Below are 20769 nucleotides of genomic sequence, written 5' to 3'. Positions count from 1 at the left end.
TCATCTCCGTGTTAAAAGAAACAGCAACACTAAGTAAAAATGAAAAATGGCTTAAACTACAAGGTTTCCAAGGTTTGGCAGAGCCTGTCCAAGAGCCCATGTCCTCCGGCTAGAAAGCAGGGACTGGAACTGATGCAATAGGACATAGATCCTTAGCCCTGAGGCCTAGGTACTGGGAATATGTGCTTATGCTGGAGTGCTGGACCCTGGGGCCTGCCCTAAGGCTCAGTGTCTCTAGGCTCCAATTTTGACTAGCAACCATTATTTGTCTCTATAATTTAGTTTGTTTCCATTTGGCCAGTCATGTTTTTTGGTACTTTTCTCTTTAAGGTCATTTATTTTTATTTTGTTACTTTTACAGTGTCAAAGCCAATGAATAAACTGTCAAAACCTGTAACCTATATGAGCATTTACCTAAACATTTCTTTGTATCTGCTTGCTACAACTGATAAAACACAGGGGGAAAAAAACAAACCAATGACAATTTGTTTACAGTTTGTTCATTTTTATTTACATTATACACAATAACAGTTCAGATCTTTCTGAACACAACTTTGAAATGCAGTCTAATGATACAGAACAAATCCAAATATCAGATGCCCCCATGACAACTGCAAATATATAAAAAATTGAAACTGTTTCACTTAAGCAATGATAAAAAAAATAAAAATCAGATTTAAATCCCAACATTCCATTATAACTCTACAAAAAAAACAGCCTTACAGAACTGATGAAAAAGCACACTGTAAAAAAGAACTGATGAAAAAGCACACTGTTAACTGTGTTAAAAAAAAGAAAAGAAAAAAAAGCAATATTTATTCAGTAATCTTCCATGAAGTAATCATCCTCTTCGTCATCCTCATCACCTCCTGCTGACGGAACATCCTTGTCAGACAGCATGTTCCACACAACAAAGTTATCATCTTCAGCTGTAAGGAGATCGATAATAAAAGGACAATCTGAAGGTTGGGGCTAATCTTAAGCATTAGATAATAATGATGATGAGACGCGACAGAGACACAGAATGAATTGACCTATAACTGTTCTGTATTGCAAAAGTATACATACCAACACATCTCTTCATGGTTTTCTTCACTGATTGAGTAGGAGTGTCCTGCTCAAGAACAAAAATATATCACTATTAAACCTACGCAAGCAAAACAAACAGCAAGAAATAATTCACATTTTCCGTTTTAAAATCACAGAAAACTTAGCCAGGCCAAGAACATTTGATAGTTTGTTCTCATACACACCTTGGGGCTGAGCTTTCTGCCATGGTTGCCTTGCCTTTTGACCTTCTGTAGGTGGTACATGTACTTATCATTGTTGTTCCTTAAAACAAAAACAAGAGAAGCTTTGTCAAATTTCAACCCGAGACATATCCCTCTAAGCATGCTGTGTTCTACATCAAGCAAACCCTTCATACAAGATAAAACCATACATAAATGCCAATTACATATTCCAAAAACATTGAATACATATCTCTGTGTAATAGCATCTGACATTCAGATTTAATAAATAAATAAATAAAAGAAACACACACACACACACACACACACACACACACACACACACACACACACACACACACAACCAGCTCTTATATATTGTGTACTTTGACTGGAGATATCCAAAAACTCCCAAAACACAGGGTCCTGCCTCACAAAGCAGGATGTCTTGCTTAGCCAGCTAACCTTAAGTTTAGTCCTGTTTTCTTGTAAAGAAAACAAAGCTGTATCTTTTGCGTTTTAATTTTATTCAAGTCCTTCTACTCAGAAACTGCACATTTCTTCTTTATTTTTTTTTAAACCAAACTTAAGCCTCTTGGTGATGTTCCCTATAGCCTATAGGAAAACACTGATTTTGACGATGATGTAGGACAGCCTACCTATTAACAGACCCCAGCATTCCTGGAGTAATGTGCAGACATTTAGGAGTTTTCACTGTTGAGGAGATGCTCGAGCTGGGGGTCTGCGGATTCTGTAGCTGGCTGAAGTCTGGCTCATCTCCATTTGTAGACCATACAGGCAACTGCGTTCATGTAGATCAGAACAAAAACAAATCAGTACAACTGATCTTGTTAGTTTTTCTTCCAGTGTACCATTTACATATTTTCCACTTTCCCCTCAGCATAAACCACAGAACTCAGCTAGTCCCAAGTAAGGGTCAAACATTACAGACTACACAGATAATATGTACAATTAATGGCTTTAAAAACAGCAGTGGGAGCAGCCGTGTGGAAGCCTGAATTTTGGCTGTACTTTTGTAGATGTTTGTAGGTATAACAGCAAAACATTAAATTCCAGTAACCACATAAGTAAACACAGTTGCTTAACAACTTGATGTGGTTTAAGGAAAGTATGCGTAATTTCAGCAGGCTGTTTGCATAATGCTAATTGGTGAGGCTTATCACTGTAATGGGGTGAAAAAAAAAAAAAAAAAAAAAAAAAAAGATAGAATGATAAAAATACAACTCTTCCAACACTGAAGATCAGATGTGTTTAGAGCCAGAAGAGCAGTTCAGCCATTAAGAGCAAACATCTTTTACTACTTTAGATGCAGTCTATGCAGAACAGCAGAAAGAGAATCTTGATAATTAATCAAGAACCAGCATTAGCACAGCGTTAACAAAGGTGACTGAAAAAGGGAGGCTGAATATAAAACTGTCTGGCCAGAATATGCTCAGCTTGTCGAATGCTACTTATTAACACCTTGCAGTAACACAGCAATACACCTGCTACTTCAGTTTCTGTTTACCATCACTCTCGTTTGTTTCTCTTCCGAGGAAGTCTAAAAATTCGAAATAGGCAGTTCCTGGAATTCACCACTAGATGATGGTACCAACATGAAGCAACAAGAATTGTGTATGATAGGACAAATTGGGCAAGTTACTGTGTCTGTCTCCAGCTGTACATCCTAATCTTTAACTTGCATGAACAGCACAGAGCTGTAGAAGCCCTACTTAATTAATTCCTTCAATGACAACTGCCTGATCTCACCTGTGATTTTAATTACGTAAACTTGCGTCTGTGCTTTAATTAGCCAGAATCAAACAAACATGTTCTCTGACAAACAGATGTGTTTTTATGCTAGCTAATGCTAACTAGGCCCTCTCTCATAGTTTGCAGCATTGTTTAACTTTTAGCAACTGTTCACATTTATTGAATGATGTCTAGAAAATGATACACTGCATTCACATTTAGTGACCATGAAAGCCAACTACGCTTTTTGATTTTGAAATAACGTAGCAAGAAATGGTAAAAATGCATTATAAATGCTTTTAGGTCACTTACTACCCCACTCCCCCAGCCCCTCACTAATATATGAAGAAGGTTTGAAGATATTAAAACAGGCATTACTGCCTATCCTTAATGTGTGTTTGTTACACATCAGCTGTTATTCAAACCTTTTCTTGTTAAAAATCAATATAGCATTTTGGAATGAAACTGAAAACCAGGAGAGCATGGTCTATTCACCTTGATTTGTTTACTGCACATTGGTGAGCCAGCAAAGACATCATCATGATCATCTTTGGACATGTTATCCAAGAACTCCCACATCTGTTTCTTTCTCTTTAGTGTTCCAACCTTTGCAGTGATTTGAGCCGTTTCCTCTCCTGTAAACAAAGTGAGATACATTTATCCATCCATCCATCATCTTCCACTTCTCCGGGGTTCGGGTTGCGGGGGCAGCATCTTAAGCAATGAGGCCCAGTAGGACTCCTTCTTCAGCTTGACAGCATCTCTCACCTGGGGTGTCCACCACCGGGTTCGAGGATTACCAACCCGACAGCCACCTACTATCTTGCGGCCACAGCTACAGTCAGCCGCTTCAACAATGGAGGAGCGGAACATAGCCCATTCTGAGTCAATGTCCCCCACCTCCCCCGATACCTGGTCAAAGTTCTGACGGAGTTTTGAGTTGAAGATCAATCTGACAGGTTCTCACTATACGTTTGGGTTTACCCAGTCTGACCGGCATCTTCCCCCACCACCATCAGGTGGTGATCAGTTGACAGCTCAGCTCCTCTCTTTACCCAAGTGCCCAAAACACATGGCCGCAAGTCTGATGACACGACTACAAAGTCAATCATTGAACTGCGGCCTAGGGTGTCTTGGTGCCATGTGCACTTATGGACATCCTTGTGTTCAAACGTGGTGTTCGTGATGGACAAACTGTGGTTTGCACAGAAGTCCAAAAACTGAACACCACTCTAGTTCAGATCAGAGAGGCCATTCCTCCCAATCACACCCCTCCAGGTCACACTGCCATTGCCCACGTGAGCGTTGAAGTCCCCCAGTAGGACAATAGAGTCTCCAGGAGGAGCACTTTCAAGCATCCTTCCCAAGGACTCTAAGATGGCTGGGTACTCTGAACTGCTGTTCGGTGCATAAGCACAGACAGCAGTCAGGACCCGTTCCCCAACCCGAAGGTATAGGGAAGCTACCCTCTCGTCCACCGGAGAAAACCCCAACATACAGGCACAGAGTCGAGGGGCTATGAGAAAGCCCACACCTGCCCGCCGGTTTCCGCAAAGCACTGAACCGCTACTACTGCCCCTCCCATTGGTGGTGGGTCGATGGGAGTGGGGACTCATGTAACCCCTTCGGGCTGGGCCCGGCCGGGCTCCATGAGTTAACGCCCGGCTACCAGACACTCGCTGGCAAGCCCCTCCCCCAGGCCTGGCTCCAGGGTGGGGCCCCGGTAACCCTGATCCAGGCAGGGTACACAAGTCCCGTTCTTTCATTATTTTCATAGGGGAATTTTGGATCACTCTTTGTCTGACCTGTCACCTAGGACCAATTTGCCATGGGAGACCCTACCAGGAGCTTTGCTCCAGACAACATGATGCTCCTAGGATCATTCAGGCACGCAAACCCCTCCACCACGATAAGGTGCTGATCCATGGAGAGAGATACATTTATAACAGCATATACAATATTACACACAGGGTATTAGAAAGTCTAACAAGCATGTATACTACTATGTAATTGAACAACAACAATGACAACAGTATTATTATTAGTCAAATAATGACCTGGTTCATGTGGTTTAGGAGCCTTTTCCTTCTGTTTTCTTCTTGGTCTTGCATGAGTTTGGTAATGTGCAGTGTACTGTTCCTGACACTCCTCAGCTGAGCGGGTGCCAACTACTAATGCAACATTTACCCAGTAGCCACTCTTGTGCTTGGGTAAGGAATTTACAGCCCTGGAGAGAAAGATAAACACGCTTAGTTTCAAGCTTCTTAGATGTACAGTATTTGCCTCTTCCCTATTTCTTCTACTTCTTCTACCCCCAATTGCTCCCCGGGCGGCGTGGATAGGGCTGCCCACTGGCTCCGGGCAAGTGTGCTCACTGCCCCCTAGTGTGTGTGTGGCTAGTAAATGCAGGAATATTCAGTAAATGTAATGATCATTTAAAATTTAATTGAATGACATGAAACATTTTAAATGTGACAAATATAGGAGAAATAGTGTGAGAGGCCAATACTTTTTCACAGCACTGAACTCCTGACCGATGAGTCTATTTATAAATTCTTTGATGTATAAAAGAATATATATAATTCTTGATCCTATTTGATCTTGTCAAAAGACGGAACAGTTGGCTGACTGAGCTTACATATAGCATACATTCTGAAACATTCCTTCATTTTAAGTGTGTGATTTCAACATGAGGGTCTGACCACTTCAGCCACTAAATCATAAATGCTTATTTCAGTTTCACTGGAAAGTGGATTCAAAATTGGAAAGTGGCTCTGTACTGCATGGCACTCATTTTTATGCATTATGTGCATCTTCGGATAAATAAAACTTTGACAGCCTTATCTTTTCAATACAGTACTAAATGCCTGTACTGATCTATCATTATAAATATAGACAACATATGTCTCTAATGGACATATTAGACAAAGGGAATGACATGTAACTAACCATAAACTGACTTACTCATGAAGTTTTTGAAGTTCTTTCTCTGACCATTTTCCACCTGGCGCATCTTCCTCACTCTCACTGCGTTTTCTGGTTTGCCTATTCTTTTTGTTTCCTGCTTTGCCTCTCACTGATGCCTTCTGTTTCTTACCAGAGTTAATAGGCACAGTTGGTTGAGTATCATCCACCTCCTTTGACTGCTCAGAACGTGTGCTGTCTGGTGAAGTCAGTTCATTTGTGTACCTTTCAGAAGCTCCTGAAACGTTTCTCTGTCTTGTCATGGATGGTGTCTTTTTTTTGTCTCGTCTTCCCAGTTCTGAAAGGACAGCGTCAACATCTGCATTCAAAATGTAAGAATCAAATTTCTGTGTAACTCTTCGTTTACGAGTACTTTTTTCAAAATTTCTTATTTTTTCTTGCTGTATTTGTAAGCCAGGACCCTCTGCCTCCGAAGTGGAAGGTTTAGGCAGAACCTGTTTGCCTTTACGGCCTGCTTTTGGTGCTTTTTGAACATCAGGAGGAGTGAATGCATCATTTGAAATTGCGCTATTCCGGACTCTGGAACGTGTGCGAGATTTGCCATCATCAGAGTCAGAGAATGGAGCTGAGAGTAGCTCACTCTGAATTACTCTCTTGAGAGGCTTCCTTATAAGCCTGGTTTGCTGTCCGTTCTTACAGCCTTGGAGTGGACCATCTTCGGCCGATGACTGAGTATGCAGACCAAGCACAGAACCCACCGCAGATGTTCCTGAGTCAATCTCAGCGACTTCACATTCTGAGCGAGTAGAATTTCTTCCTCTAGAATAGGACCGACCTCTCCTCAAATATATCTTGTCGGGCTGTGTCTGCTGAGTAGTGGGCTGTGTTACTGCATGGTCAGAATTGGAGTTAGCATCCAAGGATCTCTCCTGTGAACCATTCTTCAAGGTTTTGTTTCCCTGAAGGGTCTTTTGACACTTAGAACGCTGTTTGACACGTCTCTTTGGTGCCAACATATCTTCTTCACTAGCATGTGCATCTGTAGGGAAGGGGAAAATGTTGGTTGACTCAATATCATAACACTGTTATCATCATCACATTATATATGATATGTGGCATTTTAAAGGATTAAAGTTACCTTCAGCTGAAGCTTTGGACACACCTGGCTTGTCTTTTGAATTTGTCTGTGACTTTGCAATTACCACCGTGTTTTTTTTTGGCTGAAAAAAACAAACAAACAAAAAAAAAAACATACAAATTATAATACCAGAAAAATAGTATCACTTTCCAAATGTCAGTGAATTGGATTTTAAAACAAACAACCCAAAAACAAAAAAGGCCATTTTAGAATGACAATCATTCACTACCGTTAATAAAATGGAGGCTGTTGCATAATCCTCATGGATAGTTACATTCATATCAGAGTCTACAATAATCCTCCCTCCTCTCCAGTAGTCCAGAGGAGGCTTGATAAGTCGTCCACTGCGGGAAACCATTGCACTATAAGGTCGGACACTGCCAGTAGGACTAACAAAAGCTGCAACAAAGATCATTTTAGCATTTTTGATTAAATTCATGAAAAATTATAGATTCACAATCCATTTTTACATTTAATTTATCCTCTTCTGTATTCAAGACAATGTAAAAATGGAATTTTTAAATTAGGTTTGCACTGAAAAACTTGTTTATTAAAAGGATAAAAATCATTCCAAGCTGACCTTCTTTCAGTCAAAATACTCACAGGTTACAGAGTCCATAGCCTTCGGAGGTTTGGAAATTTGTTTTTTTGAGGGCCATTTCTTTGGTTGTTCGCAAGGTGCAGAGTTGATCCTCTTTCGACTTTTTTCAGACCTGAAATGAACCATCTATAATGTATTACTTAAGCAGTCATTTTGCAACAAACAAGCCTCCCAAAAACTTCACGAGAAAATGCAAAGAGAACATAGAGACAACACAAAATTCATAATGAACATACCCTTCCCGGTCAGCCAGAAATGTATTCAAGTATTCCTTCCACATTTCCGGAAACCCAAAATGAAACTTCCTCAAAAACCACAAAGGAAAAGCTGCAAAGAAAATTAGATTAAGAAAGCACTGAGTTATAGAATAAATTCAGCCTTAATACAGCTTAATATAGCAGTTGCACTTACAGGAGTTGTGGTAATGTGACATCTTTCCAATAAGAACGTAAGTACTGCCAGATGCAGTTTTAACCACATTACTCGAAACTCGTTCAGTGATGCAGCTACTGTGCCAAGGTATCTTGTTGTCTCTATGTAGAAAATATGTAAACAAAGTCTAAGGAAAATATAGCTGGACACAATTTTACCTTCACAGATTCATTTGCAATTAAGTAGAAACAACTACTTAAAGTCTATAAATTTCATACACAAACATAAGCATGCACTTTCTCATTTTCATGACCTTATTTGCTTAGGATGAGATGCATGACAGAATATCTTCTACAAGATTAATTAACTTACAAGCGAACACCATCAACAACAAGATCTTTGTTTTGTTGCAGCTTCAAGATCCATTCTCTTAAATGAATCCCCTCTACCTAAAAATCCAGGAGAAAGAATTGTGCACTGTGATGAAACGAGTAGGAACTAGATAACAATTATAATTACTGCATTTCATAAAATGCTTATTTTCATATTTTGAGCATTACATCACAACCAGAGCCATCTTTGACTGCCAAGTTTGTCTTGGATTAAAAACCAATAAACTGGATTAGATGTCATCCAAATGCCAATCAAAGAAGAGGTTGATGCTCATTACTCACTTCAGTGTTCCTTGCATCTTGACCTTTATCCATTTCTTCCGTTTTGTTCTGTTGTTTGGACTTCAAGACCGCAGCTTGCTTTCGAGGTATCAGGATGCGAGGAGAAAGTTGTAGGAGAGAATCGTCCATTACTCTATGAAAGGCCTGAGGGGGTGGTCCACCTTGGATACCAGCTGCATGTTTGGGTCTTTGTGGCTCTGTCTGACTGGCGTGGCACAGAACTTGGGTGCAGCCATCATTCACTGTACCACTCTCGTCCACCTCAGCTTCATCTTCTAGATCATCTTTTAAACTCATATCACTAAATACACCTCGACAGCCTACAATTCAGCAAGATTGAGAAGCATGACTGATAATGTTAATGGAATAATTTAGTTTTCATTCTTTATTCCAAACAATAATGTATTTGTTTCAAATAAGTTACCTTTGTTTCTGACATGCTGTGATTTGCAAACACGATTCATAACTTGCAGCTGCTTCAACTGTCCCAATGGAGCAGATAACTCTTCAGAAGACATGCACTCCAGCAAAACATAAGGCTCTGGAAAATACAGTAAGCATTATTTACTGATGATTTCATAAATTTTAAATTATATGAAACAGTCACAAAAGCAAGTACAGTACAACAAAACAATACAGACAAAACAGTGAGCCAAATGATGGCTTGACTTAAGTATAAATATTGATTCTGGAAGTAGGGGTGGGTGATATTGCAAAAATATATGACAATACTTCAAGACAGTGTCATGACACGATATTAGGCCTGGATAATAAATAACTAGCATATTTTCTAGTTAAAACTTTGTTTCGATTGCATCATTTTTACTCAGACAGTAAATTACCTGCAGCAGAGACAAGGGGAATTTACTATACAGCAGCCTAGCAGCTTTAGAAGATCCCTTAATAACCCAGTGTTTTAAAAGTAAAAGGGGATAAAACATTTTATGCACATATTATTTATTATAACATTACTTTTTCTGATCCTGTAGACAACCACACATCTCTCCAAGGAATGTGAACCCGAAATTCGCAACATGAATACAAGATATTTAAACGGTAAATCGGTCCAGAAACTGCAAATATCACCTGTTACCCATCGCCATCAATCACTGACGATATGCAATTACAGTTATTACTATAACACAAAAATGGTTTTATAATAAAGATTTTTGCCAATTCGATTGAATACATTCTGATTACAGAATAAGACAGAGTTGTTTATATGCTCACTCTATACAACAATCTAATAGGAAATCTTCGTTTACATGCTCACTACAAGTAATCCTATCCAAAATGATGCTTATGTGAAGAGTACCACTTAGAGTGAATGTTACCATGACAACGAACATCATGTGAGATGAGTTTTCAGTTGGCACTCAGAAAAATGTACGCCACATACTAAAGAAGAGTGAGAGGATGTTAGGTGGACACTTAAATCAACTGAGCTATTAGTTGGATTATTAACAGTTTATTGCATGTATTACTGCATATGAACGTGGCTAGTGTTTTTCAAGTATTGATGATATCCATGATATGCTCTGAAAAGCGAATGATGACATAATTGCCCACTTTTACCTGAAAAGACAACATACAAATCATTCTGAAAAGTACAGTGAGTGCCTCCTTCTGGAAGGCTGACTGGCTCATAACCAAATATCCTCTTCACCATTTACCAAATTAAAATGCATTCAATAATATGTAAAAATGCTTAGCGAATACAGATGAATTATGCACAATTTGTCAAAAAAATACTGCCAGCAAAAAAATAAATGATTCTGACTAACCGGACACAAGTTTGGAGGGATATAATTAAAAATGGCAATACCAGCTATAAGAATTGCACTTGTTTTGCCACTATTCTACTGGCTAACCCAGAAGAAGAATAAGTGCAAGAAATTTGTTTCTTTAATTCTAGATTCAGGAGTTTTACATCTTTACTATCTTTGGATTTCACAGTCTCTTATTGTGATGCTACAATGCCACACAAATCTGAGCAGCAGTTTTGAAATAAGTGAGCTCTAAAGAGCATATCTTAATACATACATGGCTTTGCACATAGACATATTTAACCATGTGTGATTATCATATGACCTTATATAAACTGAAATCCAGCAGTTAACCAGTGATCATGGGCTAATAGAATATCATACTAAACGATACAGCATGCAGAGCTGAAACTAAAAACCTTTACAACATGCACACATTCCCTTGCCTCACTGTCCTTCCTAAGCTTATTACTAAAGAACAGTCATAACGATCATACACATACCTCTGTTTAGATCCTTGGAAGTCCTTACGTTGTTCATCTCCATCTTCTTCTGCCGTGTTTTCATTTGTGTGAATACCTCCTCAGCAGGCATCCTCTCCAGCAGAATAACTGGCTCTGATAAAAAACCAAAATAAATGAATACATAAATAAATAAATAAAAACACATACAGATAGAACTGACAAATTAATCACAACCTGTGCGGTTATTAAAAAAGAACAATCATCAGGCTTAAAGGCTTCTCTAATAGACATATTAGACAAAGGGAATGACATGTAACTAATCATAAAATGAATCAGCATTACCTTTCCCTTCTCGATCTTCATCCACATTTATGCCAGGGTCTGCAGTTGGTGGCAGGTCTCCTACTTGCCAAGTCATCTTCTGGGACTTAGGAGGCGAAAGTGTGAGCACATATGTTTCTTGGCCTTCCTGGACGGTATCTTCAACTTGTGACTGCTGCATCTTCAGGTGGAGCGAGTTGTTTTTATCCATCTGTACGTTTTGTTCATCTTCCTTGCGCTCCCTGAGGTTCTGCAGCTGAACCTTTGCCTTTAGCCTAGCAAACACTTTGGCTGGTGTGTCAGTGAGCAGTCTGGGTGCAGGAACAGATGCTGCTTGGTGCTCTTCCATTGTAGCGTTGATGCTGCTCAGATCGCATGTAATGTGTGGACCAGACTCCACTGCATGCTGCACTGTCGAGTTCAGTACTAAGGTGGCCCGAGGTCTAGTTCTGCCTGTTGGCACAGTGATATCTGACATTGGGGCCACAATGTGATCATGGCCCGTCCTTGCAGACTGTCGGACAGGAGTGCCGTGATAAACTTCTGGTGGTGAATGATACATCTGCTTGGATGTAAAGTGGCCAAACCCAATCATTCAGAGTTCTATAATTCATCAGTCCTGCCAAAAGGTTGAGAACAGAAAAAGCAGAATTAAGGGGCCATTTTTCAATTTAGAGGCCATGTACGGTATAGATCAGAGGTCTTCAAAATTTGGACCATGATCAGGTACAGTCTGTACAAAATGAAAATACGTATTTCACCATTGCTACATCTGTTAAGAACACGCCTACTTACCTATTCATTCTAGCTTGCTAATTCTTTATATGAATTATCCCTAAAAAAAAAAACTGAACCAAGTGCTGCATAACTCATACTGGTTTGCTCGACTGATACATTTTGGTGTCTAGCCCAGGAGCTAGCAGTTAGGATTGGAGTATGGCAGATGCATGGTGGGTATTGTAGTGAGAGAAAGGTGATTGAGAACTCATACAGATTCACACTAAGTTTACTTAGTCTTACACAGCTAGATAGAAGGTTGAAAAATAAACACATGCATAAGCAACTGTAAAATTAAGTTGAGCTATTCACACATCTAAGACAATAAAATTCAGCTAGTTAATATAAATAACTACTTAACTATCTACCTTCAGCAAGTATCTTGTTACCTCAAGTAACGTTAGCTTAGCTAACTGAACTTGTAGGCCTGGCTATATTTTATGTTTACGGGAAAATGAGCTAACGTTAGGTTAACTTGGCTAACGTTACGGGAATCCCCACCACACTGTCATCTGTGCTGAGAAAAAAAAAACAGGACAAACTCTATTCAGAACAATATAAACTATACAAATGAGACACAATCACATTAATTCAGCTGTTTAAATCCTCAGCTACTTTGTGCTTCTGCAAACCTTTTGCACTAACGTTAAAGTTACTAAAATGTATTACGACGCTGGAAGCCATATAGGTTTAGCTAGCTAACTAGCTACCTAACGTTAACATTAGTTAAATGTTGTCACTGGACAGCAAGGAGTCGATCACATTATCACAACACAACGAAGCAAAAAATGGTCGAAAAATAACTACAAAGTCGACCATTGCAGATTTAAGTTTAACAGTCGACGCCGTTAGCCAACTGGTTAAAAACATCCACACAGTAAACTTACCCTTTCAGCCTAACGGACGCTTACTACAAAAAACAAATCCAGCTGGGATACGTGTTAGTTACCTCTATACTGTAAAATAAGCGACTGCGAAACATTTGTTAATGTTTTAATAAAACGGTGACAGAATTTCCTCCGAATTGCAGCGGCTCCACTCTCTACTCGGTCATCTCACGGAGACCGCGTCGTTTGAATTTTCCCCACCACGTACTGGTGACGTCATCTCCGCTGCTGAGGAAGGAGAAATGTTTTCATGATTCAGTTTTACTGAATCGATTCTTTTGAAACGCGTTTTAATGAAATGAATGTCCAACTCTATCAAAAGAAGTTCTTAAAGGGCTTTGAAATTGAATTTTCCAGACTTTATTGAAAATAATTTGATGCGGTGTGTAAATATTGTTAACGCTTTAAATAAAATTCTCCCGCTCCAGTCTATACGGTCTGGACAGAGAAACTAAGGCGCAACAACCCATTTTAAATAGAGTTTTTGTGATGTGGAAAAAACAACAAATTTACATATCTGCTTATTTAGCCTACAGCAGTTTACGGTAAAGATATAAAGAATATTTCAGCACGAACTACTTTTTGAGTGAGGCACAACACAGGATAGCCAAACAGAACAGGAGTTATTTACATATAAAAGAGTTTAAGGCATAGTTTATGGGACCCAGAGAAGACGGAATATTATTATTTACCATTACATTTTGGTACAGTAATCCTCAAAAAAGTTATTAGTGGAGCTCAGACAAAAAAAAAGTAAATTCAAGAAAAGGGGATGTGTCCTTTAAATGTGTACAGCATAGTATTTTAGGCGGCTCATTTTCAATTCCAAAAATGTTATTCGAACTTCATTAACTTACCGTATATGTAAACCCTGCTTACATGTTACAAAAACCTCAATGTAGATGGACACGTGAGTCGTTTGGACGGATTCGTCGAAAAGATCCGGTTCTAAAGAACGAATCGTTCACGAGTCGGACATAGCTGTTCGCGAGGTGTGTGTCTCTGCTTGTGCACATTTGTTAGCGTTGTCAGAGGATTCTATGAAGGCAAACTGAATATAGTTTTAAACTCGTTTGGAAATGTTTTACATGAAGAAGCTGGCGTGTTTAGCTAGCTACAGACTGTAATCTGGAGAAAAACATGGCAGTCACTGGGCTGGTGACCATTAGTTTTTACATGAATGTGTTAATGAGAAATGTCCTGTGAAATATTCTACATCAGATTCTGCAGGATTGTTAGCATCTTTGTGCTCTTGGGTGTGAGTAGAATCTGTTCTTACATCAGAACAAATTCCAAATAAGAAGATTCTAGTAAACCTCAGAATCTTTGTGAAAACTGCATAAGTGGGATTTAAGAAGAAATTTCCTCTTAAGAACGGTTGGTGAATGAGGCCCTTTGGCAACATGTTTGTTTTCAGGTAGGGAGGTGTTGTTTTCTATTACCCAGTGTTGTTATCACATTGCTGAGATGTCGTTTCAAGCAGAACTGCTATTATTGTGGGAGCTCTGAGACTGGCAATTTAAAGGTCATTCAGTCCAGACATTTGTAAAAACTACGGACATAGAAAATTAGTGCTGGGTAAAGCTAATCCAGCTCAAATATGGCTTTAGAAACATTTTCATTCAGCAATGGTTATGGGATTTATAATAGCTGATAATATTTTATATGAATCTGACTTGTACGTAACTGAGTTCTTCTGACCACAGGTGAGCCAGTGTGTGGAGCTCTAGGCCTGACCAGTCTGGAGCTGCTGAACTACATGGACCCCATGCTCTCTCCAGTAGCCCTGCAAGGCCTACCCTCCCTCAAAAGTTTGACTCAGTATAGAGGCTGGACTCTAGATTCAAGCCTGTGTCACCTCAAAACATGGCTGTCAATGCTGCCACTCCTCTCAGAGCTCAGCATTTCTTGTGAGTATTAGGATAACAGACACCAGCAATAATGTTTTACATATAGATGTGAGAAAAAATGTTTGCGATCCTTTGGAATTAGCAGGATTTACGCATAAAAGGCTCAAATGTCAGAGCACTGTAAAGCACAGCTTGTTTATTAAATAAGACAATTTTCCCTAAACCCCAGATGTAGTCAGTTGGCCAAGATATTGGGTGTCTTTAGTGTAGTTTTGTACTGGAGCTCCATTTTAGGTAACAAGTAATGGAAGTGAAAATCTTTTGGGGTGACAAGTGCTCACTGTCCATTTTATATGTACCATATAGGTGTACTTTGTAGTGCTGCAGTTACAGACTGTCTTTTTCTCTGCATAATTTGTCAGCCCCTGTTCAGTGTTAAGGACCCTTACGGGACTGCCACAGAACAGGTATTATTTGGGTAGTGGATTGCTCCCTGCACTGCAGTAACACTGACATAGTAGTTTTATGTTAGGCCTGAAACATACTTCATGCAAGGATGCGAACGTAGACACTTCATACTACGCAGACGGGGTTTCACACGTAGTTGCATTTAAAAATGTGTCAAGACGCATTTCATAACACGATGCAAGTGCGAGCTGCATTCTGAGCGTTATAGCAAGGGGCGCTAAACAACAGCCAAGCCTGACCATGCGGTCTTGTACCCCCAGCATGCTTTCTCAACTGCCGTAGCAGGCGAGCAGTTGAGTCTCATGCAATCATAAAAATATGATTACTATCGCATTTCCAATCCAAGAGAAGTTGTAAAGCAGTTACTGTCCATGTTTAGTTGTTGAGACTGTTGGAATAACAGTAGATCCTGCTCTGATTTCTACTCTATTTCCCCCTTCAGTACTGAGTGTTTTCACCTCCACAGCACTATAATAACACAAGAGTTTGTACAGAAGGACAGAGCTTTGGCATTCGCATTCGCATCCTTGTGTAAAGTATGTTTTGGGCCTTAGTGTGTGTTGCACTGCTACAAGTACATCACACACAGCGGTGTTGCTGGGGTTTTAAAAACTGCGTACATATTGTCCCCTCTATTAGATACACCTAACTTGCATTTATACAGTAGCAGCAAAAAAAGGGTTATTCTGTTGTTACGGTGTCAAGCATGTAACAATAAAAGAACTCTTTTTGGTGCTGTATAGAACCATTTTCAACAAGGTTCTAAATAGAACCATATGTAACACATCAAATTGCAGATTCATTTCACCATGCCACTCCATAGAACCATATAAAACTCATGGTTCTAAATAGGCCCATTGCCTTCACTAAAGAACCCCTGAAAAACCATGTTTTAAGCGTGTAGCTCCATGGTATTTGGACCTGATAAAATAGACAGTGTGTTTACATGCAAAGATTTTTGCCAATCCGATTTAATACAGTCGGATTACAGATTCAGACTGAGGTGTTTATTCTCACTCTGCTCAACAATCTGATGAAAATCTTCGTTTACACGCTCACTACAAGTAATCCGATGCAAAATGACGAGCATGCGTGGAGCAGCTCTGAGAGTAAACGTTACCATGACAGCGAACATCACGTGAGGTCCAGTCGGCGCGAGATGAGTTTCCAGTTGGCGCGCTTGTGTTTTTAATGGCTTTAAACTGATGTCAGACTCAGAAAAACGTCGTTCACATATACTTATAAAGGAAGACGTCGTGCTCTGAGACACATAAGCTGGACGTCCGTCCCACCGCCGTCTTTTAAAGCTCAGAGTATGAACCTTCTGCTCCGGATTTTTCCGCTCTTTACACGGATATTATTCTTCTATTTAACGGATTATTTAGAGGTTTACCCACCTCGTTCAATCGGATAGAAATTGTATTCCGATTGGCCTCAATCAGATTAGTCTATTCCGATTGAGGTGTTTACGTGGATGTATTCTACTCCGATTGATCTATTAGTCGGATTATTAACGGATTATCAGGCTTCATGTAAACGTGGCTAGTGAGTGTAGCTACAAGGAAAGTGTACCAAATAAAGCATGCAGTGAGCGTAGCTTCTAAATTTCATGGAACATGTCTTAGCTGATCAACTTCATTTGGGTTAAGAGAAAATATACTCAGATTGGATTTTTATAATAACCTTTCCAGGTTCTTCAACAGTAAACAAAATCTACACAGTTATAAAGTATAAGTATGATATACTTGGAACATTACTCAAGGAAGAGTACATGTGTAGTGTATTGGAAAACTACTTAAGTTACTTTTTTGTATGTCCGCAGTAACAATCTGCAAATGTTTCTACATCAGCTACATCCGTGTAATAAATCTGTACAGACAAAACTAAGGTAAATAATGGTATTAAGTGAAAAAAACGTCCTGAGATTAATCAGAGTAGGAACATTTATGCATCATTCTGTGAACTGTGCCAAGAACAAAATTTACAATAATGTACATGAATTTCAGTTAGTTGACTCCATATGGCTTCCTAGTTTATCTGTTTCCGACAAAGTAGTTTAGGATCCCTGAAAGGCCGTGCAGAGTTGCCAGCGTTGGCTGTACCCTGGTGTGTCTGAAGGTTCTTTATTAATGTGAAGTGAGCTCTGTTTAGCCTGTGTACAGCGTGCACACGACAAACCCCTCACAGCCTGATCAGATTAGGCCTTTAAACTCCTGAATGATAATCCAATGGAATTAACACCTGCATTAAACTGGATTTACTGTACATGGCCCTCACAGCGATTAAACCAGGTTATATTTTAAATGGGTAAACTGTAAAAGTATGGGGTGACAACAATTCAACTAGTAGCTAGTTGACTGGTACTTGTCATAAAATAAACACATCAGATTTTATGGTTATTAAATAGATACATAATAAAAGTAAGAATAAAATAGAAAACACTGTACCTGCTTAGCTAGGATTAGCTAGCTAGGCATTTGGTCCCTCATGCTGGATTTGAATCTTTTAAATTTAACCATGTTTTCTTCAAATTGGTTTATGAATGATATGCTCCTAATTTATTTATATTCTGTAACATTAAAAATTAGTAGTGCAGTAAACATTTAATTATAAATGAACTCAAGTATGAGTAAATGTACTACGATTTTATTTTTTCATTTTCAAAAAGTACCATTAGAGGGGAAATGTACTCAGGTGTTACGTCTCGGTACGTCTTGTTTTGCAACCTAATATTTCTTTTGCATTTTTACAAGGTTGTTTGTGTTTTCCAGTGGGGTATCAACTTGGTGCCAATGCTAACTCGGTGCCTGGAACAGTGCAGAGCTTGTCGCTTAAAGGAATGGTGGGGGAGCTGAAGGCCTTGAGGGAAATGGCACAACAGGTGCCTGATCTCTTTTACCTTCACTTGGACCTGTGTGGCCATGAAAGGCACAGCTTTATTGCTGAGGTTCCTCAGCTTTTCCCTAAGCTTCAGAGCCTGAAAATGAGGTGAGAGCTTCATCTTCAGTAATAGAATTCAAATCTGTCATGTATGTTATATAAATGCTGAATCTTTTTATGCTTTTGTTCTTTTAGACACCACAGTGTTCCTGAAACAGAGTTTCTTCAGCTTGCACAGATGTCCTATCTTAAGCACATAATGGTTTTAGATGCTCACAATTTGAGCCCCAATTCAGCTCTAATGGATCTGGCTCACAAACTGCACATCCAGACCAACAACAGAGACCATGTGATTCATTCCTCAGAAGCAAAGGATCGAAATGTTTGCTTTTGTGCTTATGAAATTGGGCCTGTACTGCCCTGTAACTTGGACAATGAATTCTTAATTATTCACTGACCAAATGTCTGGTTTGTAGTATTTTACTGTGGTTGCAGATAGGGGTGGGAATCTCTAAGCACCTCACATTTCGATTGATTGAGGGCTGCAATGCGATTATAATACAATTACTGATGCATCTTTTTTTACATACAGGATTTCTTTTTTTTCTCACTGTGTGACAACTTGGAACTTTTGAAGCACAGTGTTTGTATTGATCCACAATGAATTTACCTTTTTTTTAACATCTTTTATTAATAATTTAAACAGAAGTCATGTGGCAAGTCAACTGAAAGGCTCTCATTCACTGCTCTTGCTTGGACCACATGAGACGCAGGCTGCCACTCATCTGCGATTAAATGCCCAGTTACGATGAAATAAGATCTTGTGGCAATGGGTATCCATGCAGCACATTACAGCTATCCTACTTATTTTCTTCAGTGATTCTATAACTTCAGTTTTGGTCTCGTTGTACAGAGTATGTTGTAGAATGATCGAGTGATGGTTTAATTCTATAAAGTGTCTTTATTTAGCAGAACAATAGTAACAAGGCTGGCATGGCATGGGCATAACACACGGTGCACTGAGCTCGCGGTTTTTATCTACCATAAAGCAGTCTAGCGCCTTAAAGCAATACAGTGTCGTAAAGTTGTAGTACACGGTAACAGCTCACAGTGCGCTCTTACTCAAAGCTATATATATATATATATATATATATATATATATATATATATATATATATATATATATATATATATATATATATGATATGACGTGTCGCTGTGTAAGCAAAATGTCTTTGCGACAGGATGCTAAATCTCAGCATAGTGCGAAAGCTGCAGTTCTCAAAGACTAAGTACGAATGCAAATCCTTGGCAATAAAAGTTGTGATAGAGTTTGTACAACCCCAATTCCAATGAAGTTGGGACATTGCGTAAAACATGAATAAAAAGAGAATACAATGATTTGCAAATCCTTTTCAACCTACATTCAACTGAATACACTACAAAGACAATATATTTATATGTTCAAACAGATAAACGTTATTGTTTTTTTCAAATATTCACTCATTTTGAATTTGATGTCTGCAACACGTTCCAAAGAAGTTGGGACAGGGGCATGTTTACCACTGTATTACATCACCTTTCCTTTTAACAACAGTCAATAAACGTTTGGGAATTGAGGACTCGAATTGTTGAAGCTTTGTAGGTGGAATTCTTTCCCATTCTTGCTTGATGTACAACTTCAGTTGCTCAACAGTCCGGGGTCTCCGTTGTCGTATTTTGTGCTTCATAATGCGCCACACATTTTCAATGGGAGACAGATCTGGACTTCAGGCAGGCCAGTCTAGGACCTGTACTCTTTTACTACGAAGCCACGCTGTTGTAACATGTGCAGAATGTGGCTTGGCATTGTCTTGCTGAAATAAGCAGGGACATCCCTGAAAAAGACGTTGCTTGGATGGCAGCACATGTTGCTCCAAAACCTGTATGTACCTTTCAGCATTAATGGTGCCTTCACAGATGTGTAAGTTACCCATACCATGGGCACTAACACACCCCCATACCATCAGAGATGCTGGATTTTGAACTTTGTGCTGATAACAATCCGGACAGTCCTTTTCCTCTTTGGCCCGGAGGACACGACATCCATGATTTCCAAAAACAATTTGAAATGTGGACTCGTCAGACCACAGGACACTTTTCCAATTTGTGTCAGTCCATCTCAGATGAGCTCAGGCCCAGAGAAGCAGGCAGCATTTCTAGGTGTTGTTGATATATGGCTTTCGCTTTGCATGGCAGAGTTTTAACTTGCACTTGTAGACGGAGCGACAAACTGTGTTCACTGACGATCTTTTTCTGAAGTGTTCCTGAGCTCATGTGGTAATATCTGTTACAGAATGATGTTGGTTTTTAATGCAGTGTTGCCTGAGTAATCGAAGGTCATGGGCATTCAGTGTTGGTTTTCTGCCTTGCCGCTTACTTGCAGAGATTTCTCCAGATTCTCTGAATCTTTTGATGATATTATGGACTGTAGATGATGAAATCCCTAAGTTCCTTGCAATTATATGTTGAGAAACATTGTTCTTAAACTGTTGGACTATTTGCTCACGCAGTTGTTCACAAAGTGGTGAACCTCGCCCCGTCCTTGCTTGTGAATGACTGAGCCTTTCAGGTATGCTCCCTTTATACCCAATCATGACACTAACCTGTTTCCAATTGACCTGTT

At 39.4% G+C, this 20769-nt stretch overlaps 2 protein-coding genes across 4 annotated transcripts; one reads left to right on the top strand and one right to left on the bottom strand.

Moving 5' to 3' along the window:
- Positions 1-488: 488 nt before the first annotated feature.
- On the bottom strand, positions 489-13097 carry mis18bp1 (MIS18 binding protein 1). Its single transcript, XM_017684734.2, has 18 exons — positions 12907-13097; positions 11264-11861; positions 10961-11074; positions 9116-9232; positions 8692-9011; positions 8390-8466; positions 8057-8178; positions 7882-7972; positions 7648-7757; positions 7274-7443; positions 7045-7126; positions 5946-6945; positions 5039-5208; positions 3477-3616; positions 1889-2031; positions 1254-1332; positions 1069-1114; positions 489-929 (listed from the first exon to the last, which is right to left on the bottom strand). The coding sequence occupies exons 2-18, from the start codon at positions 11835-11837 to the stop codon at positions 820-822; spliced, it is 3465 nt and encodes a 1154-aa protein (XP_017540223.1). The 5' UTR covers positions 11838-11861; positions 12907-13097; the 3' UTR covers positions 489-819.
- Positions 13098-13816: 719 nt separating this feature from the next.
- On the top strand, positions 13817-18971 carry im:7136021. 3 transcript variants are annotated; one of them, XM_017684717.1, is made up of 4 exons: positions 13817-13898; positions 14613-14816; positions 17996-18212; positions 18300-18971. In XM_017684717.1, exons 2-4 carry the CDS (start codon positions 14666-14668, stop codon positions 18559-18561), a joined length of 630 nt encoding a protein of 209 aa, XP_017540206.1. In that variant the 5' UTR covers positions 13817-13898; positions 14613-14665; the 3' UTR covers positions 18562-18971. The 3 variants fall into 3 exon arrangements, with proteins under 3 accessions (XP_017540206.1, XP_017540208.1, XP_017540207.1); XM_017684719.1 differs by lacking the exon at positions 13817-13898 and adding an exon at positions 13905-14164; XM_017684718.2 differs by lacking the exon at positions 13817-13898 and adding an exon at positions 13905-14323.
- Positions 18972-20769: the final 1798 nt, after the last annotated feature.

Source organism: Pygocentrus nattereri, chromosome 10 (assembly GCF_015220715.1).
Source record: "Pygocentrus nattereri isolate fPygNat1 chromosome 10, fPygNat1.pri, whole genome shotgun sequence".
NCBI lineage: Eukaryota > Metazoa > Chordata > Actinopteri > Characiformes > Serrasalmidae > Pygocentrus > Pygocentrus nattereri.
The sequence above is the reverse complement of the archived record's forward strand: the minus strand, read 5'-3'. Positions and strand labels throughout refer to the sequence as shown.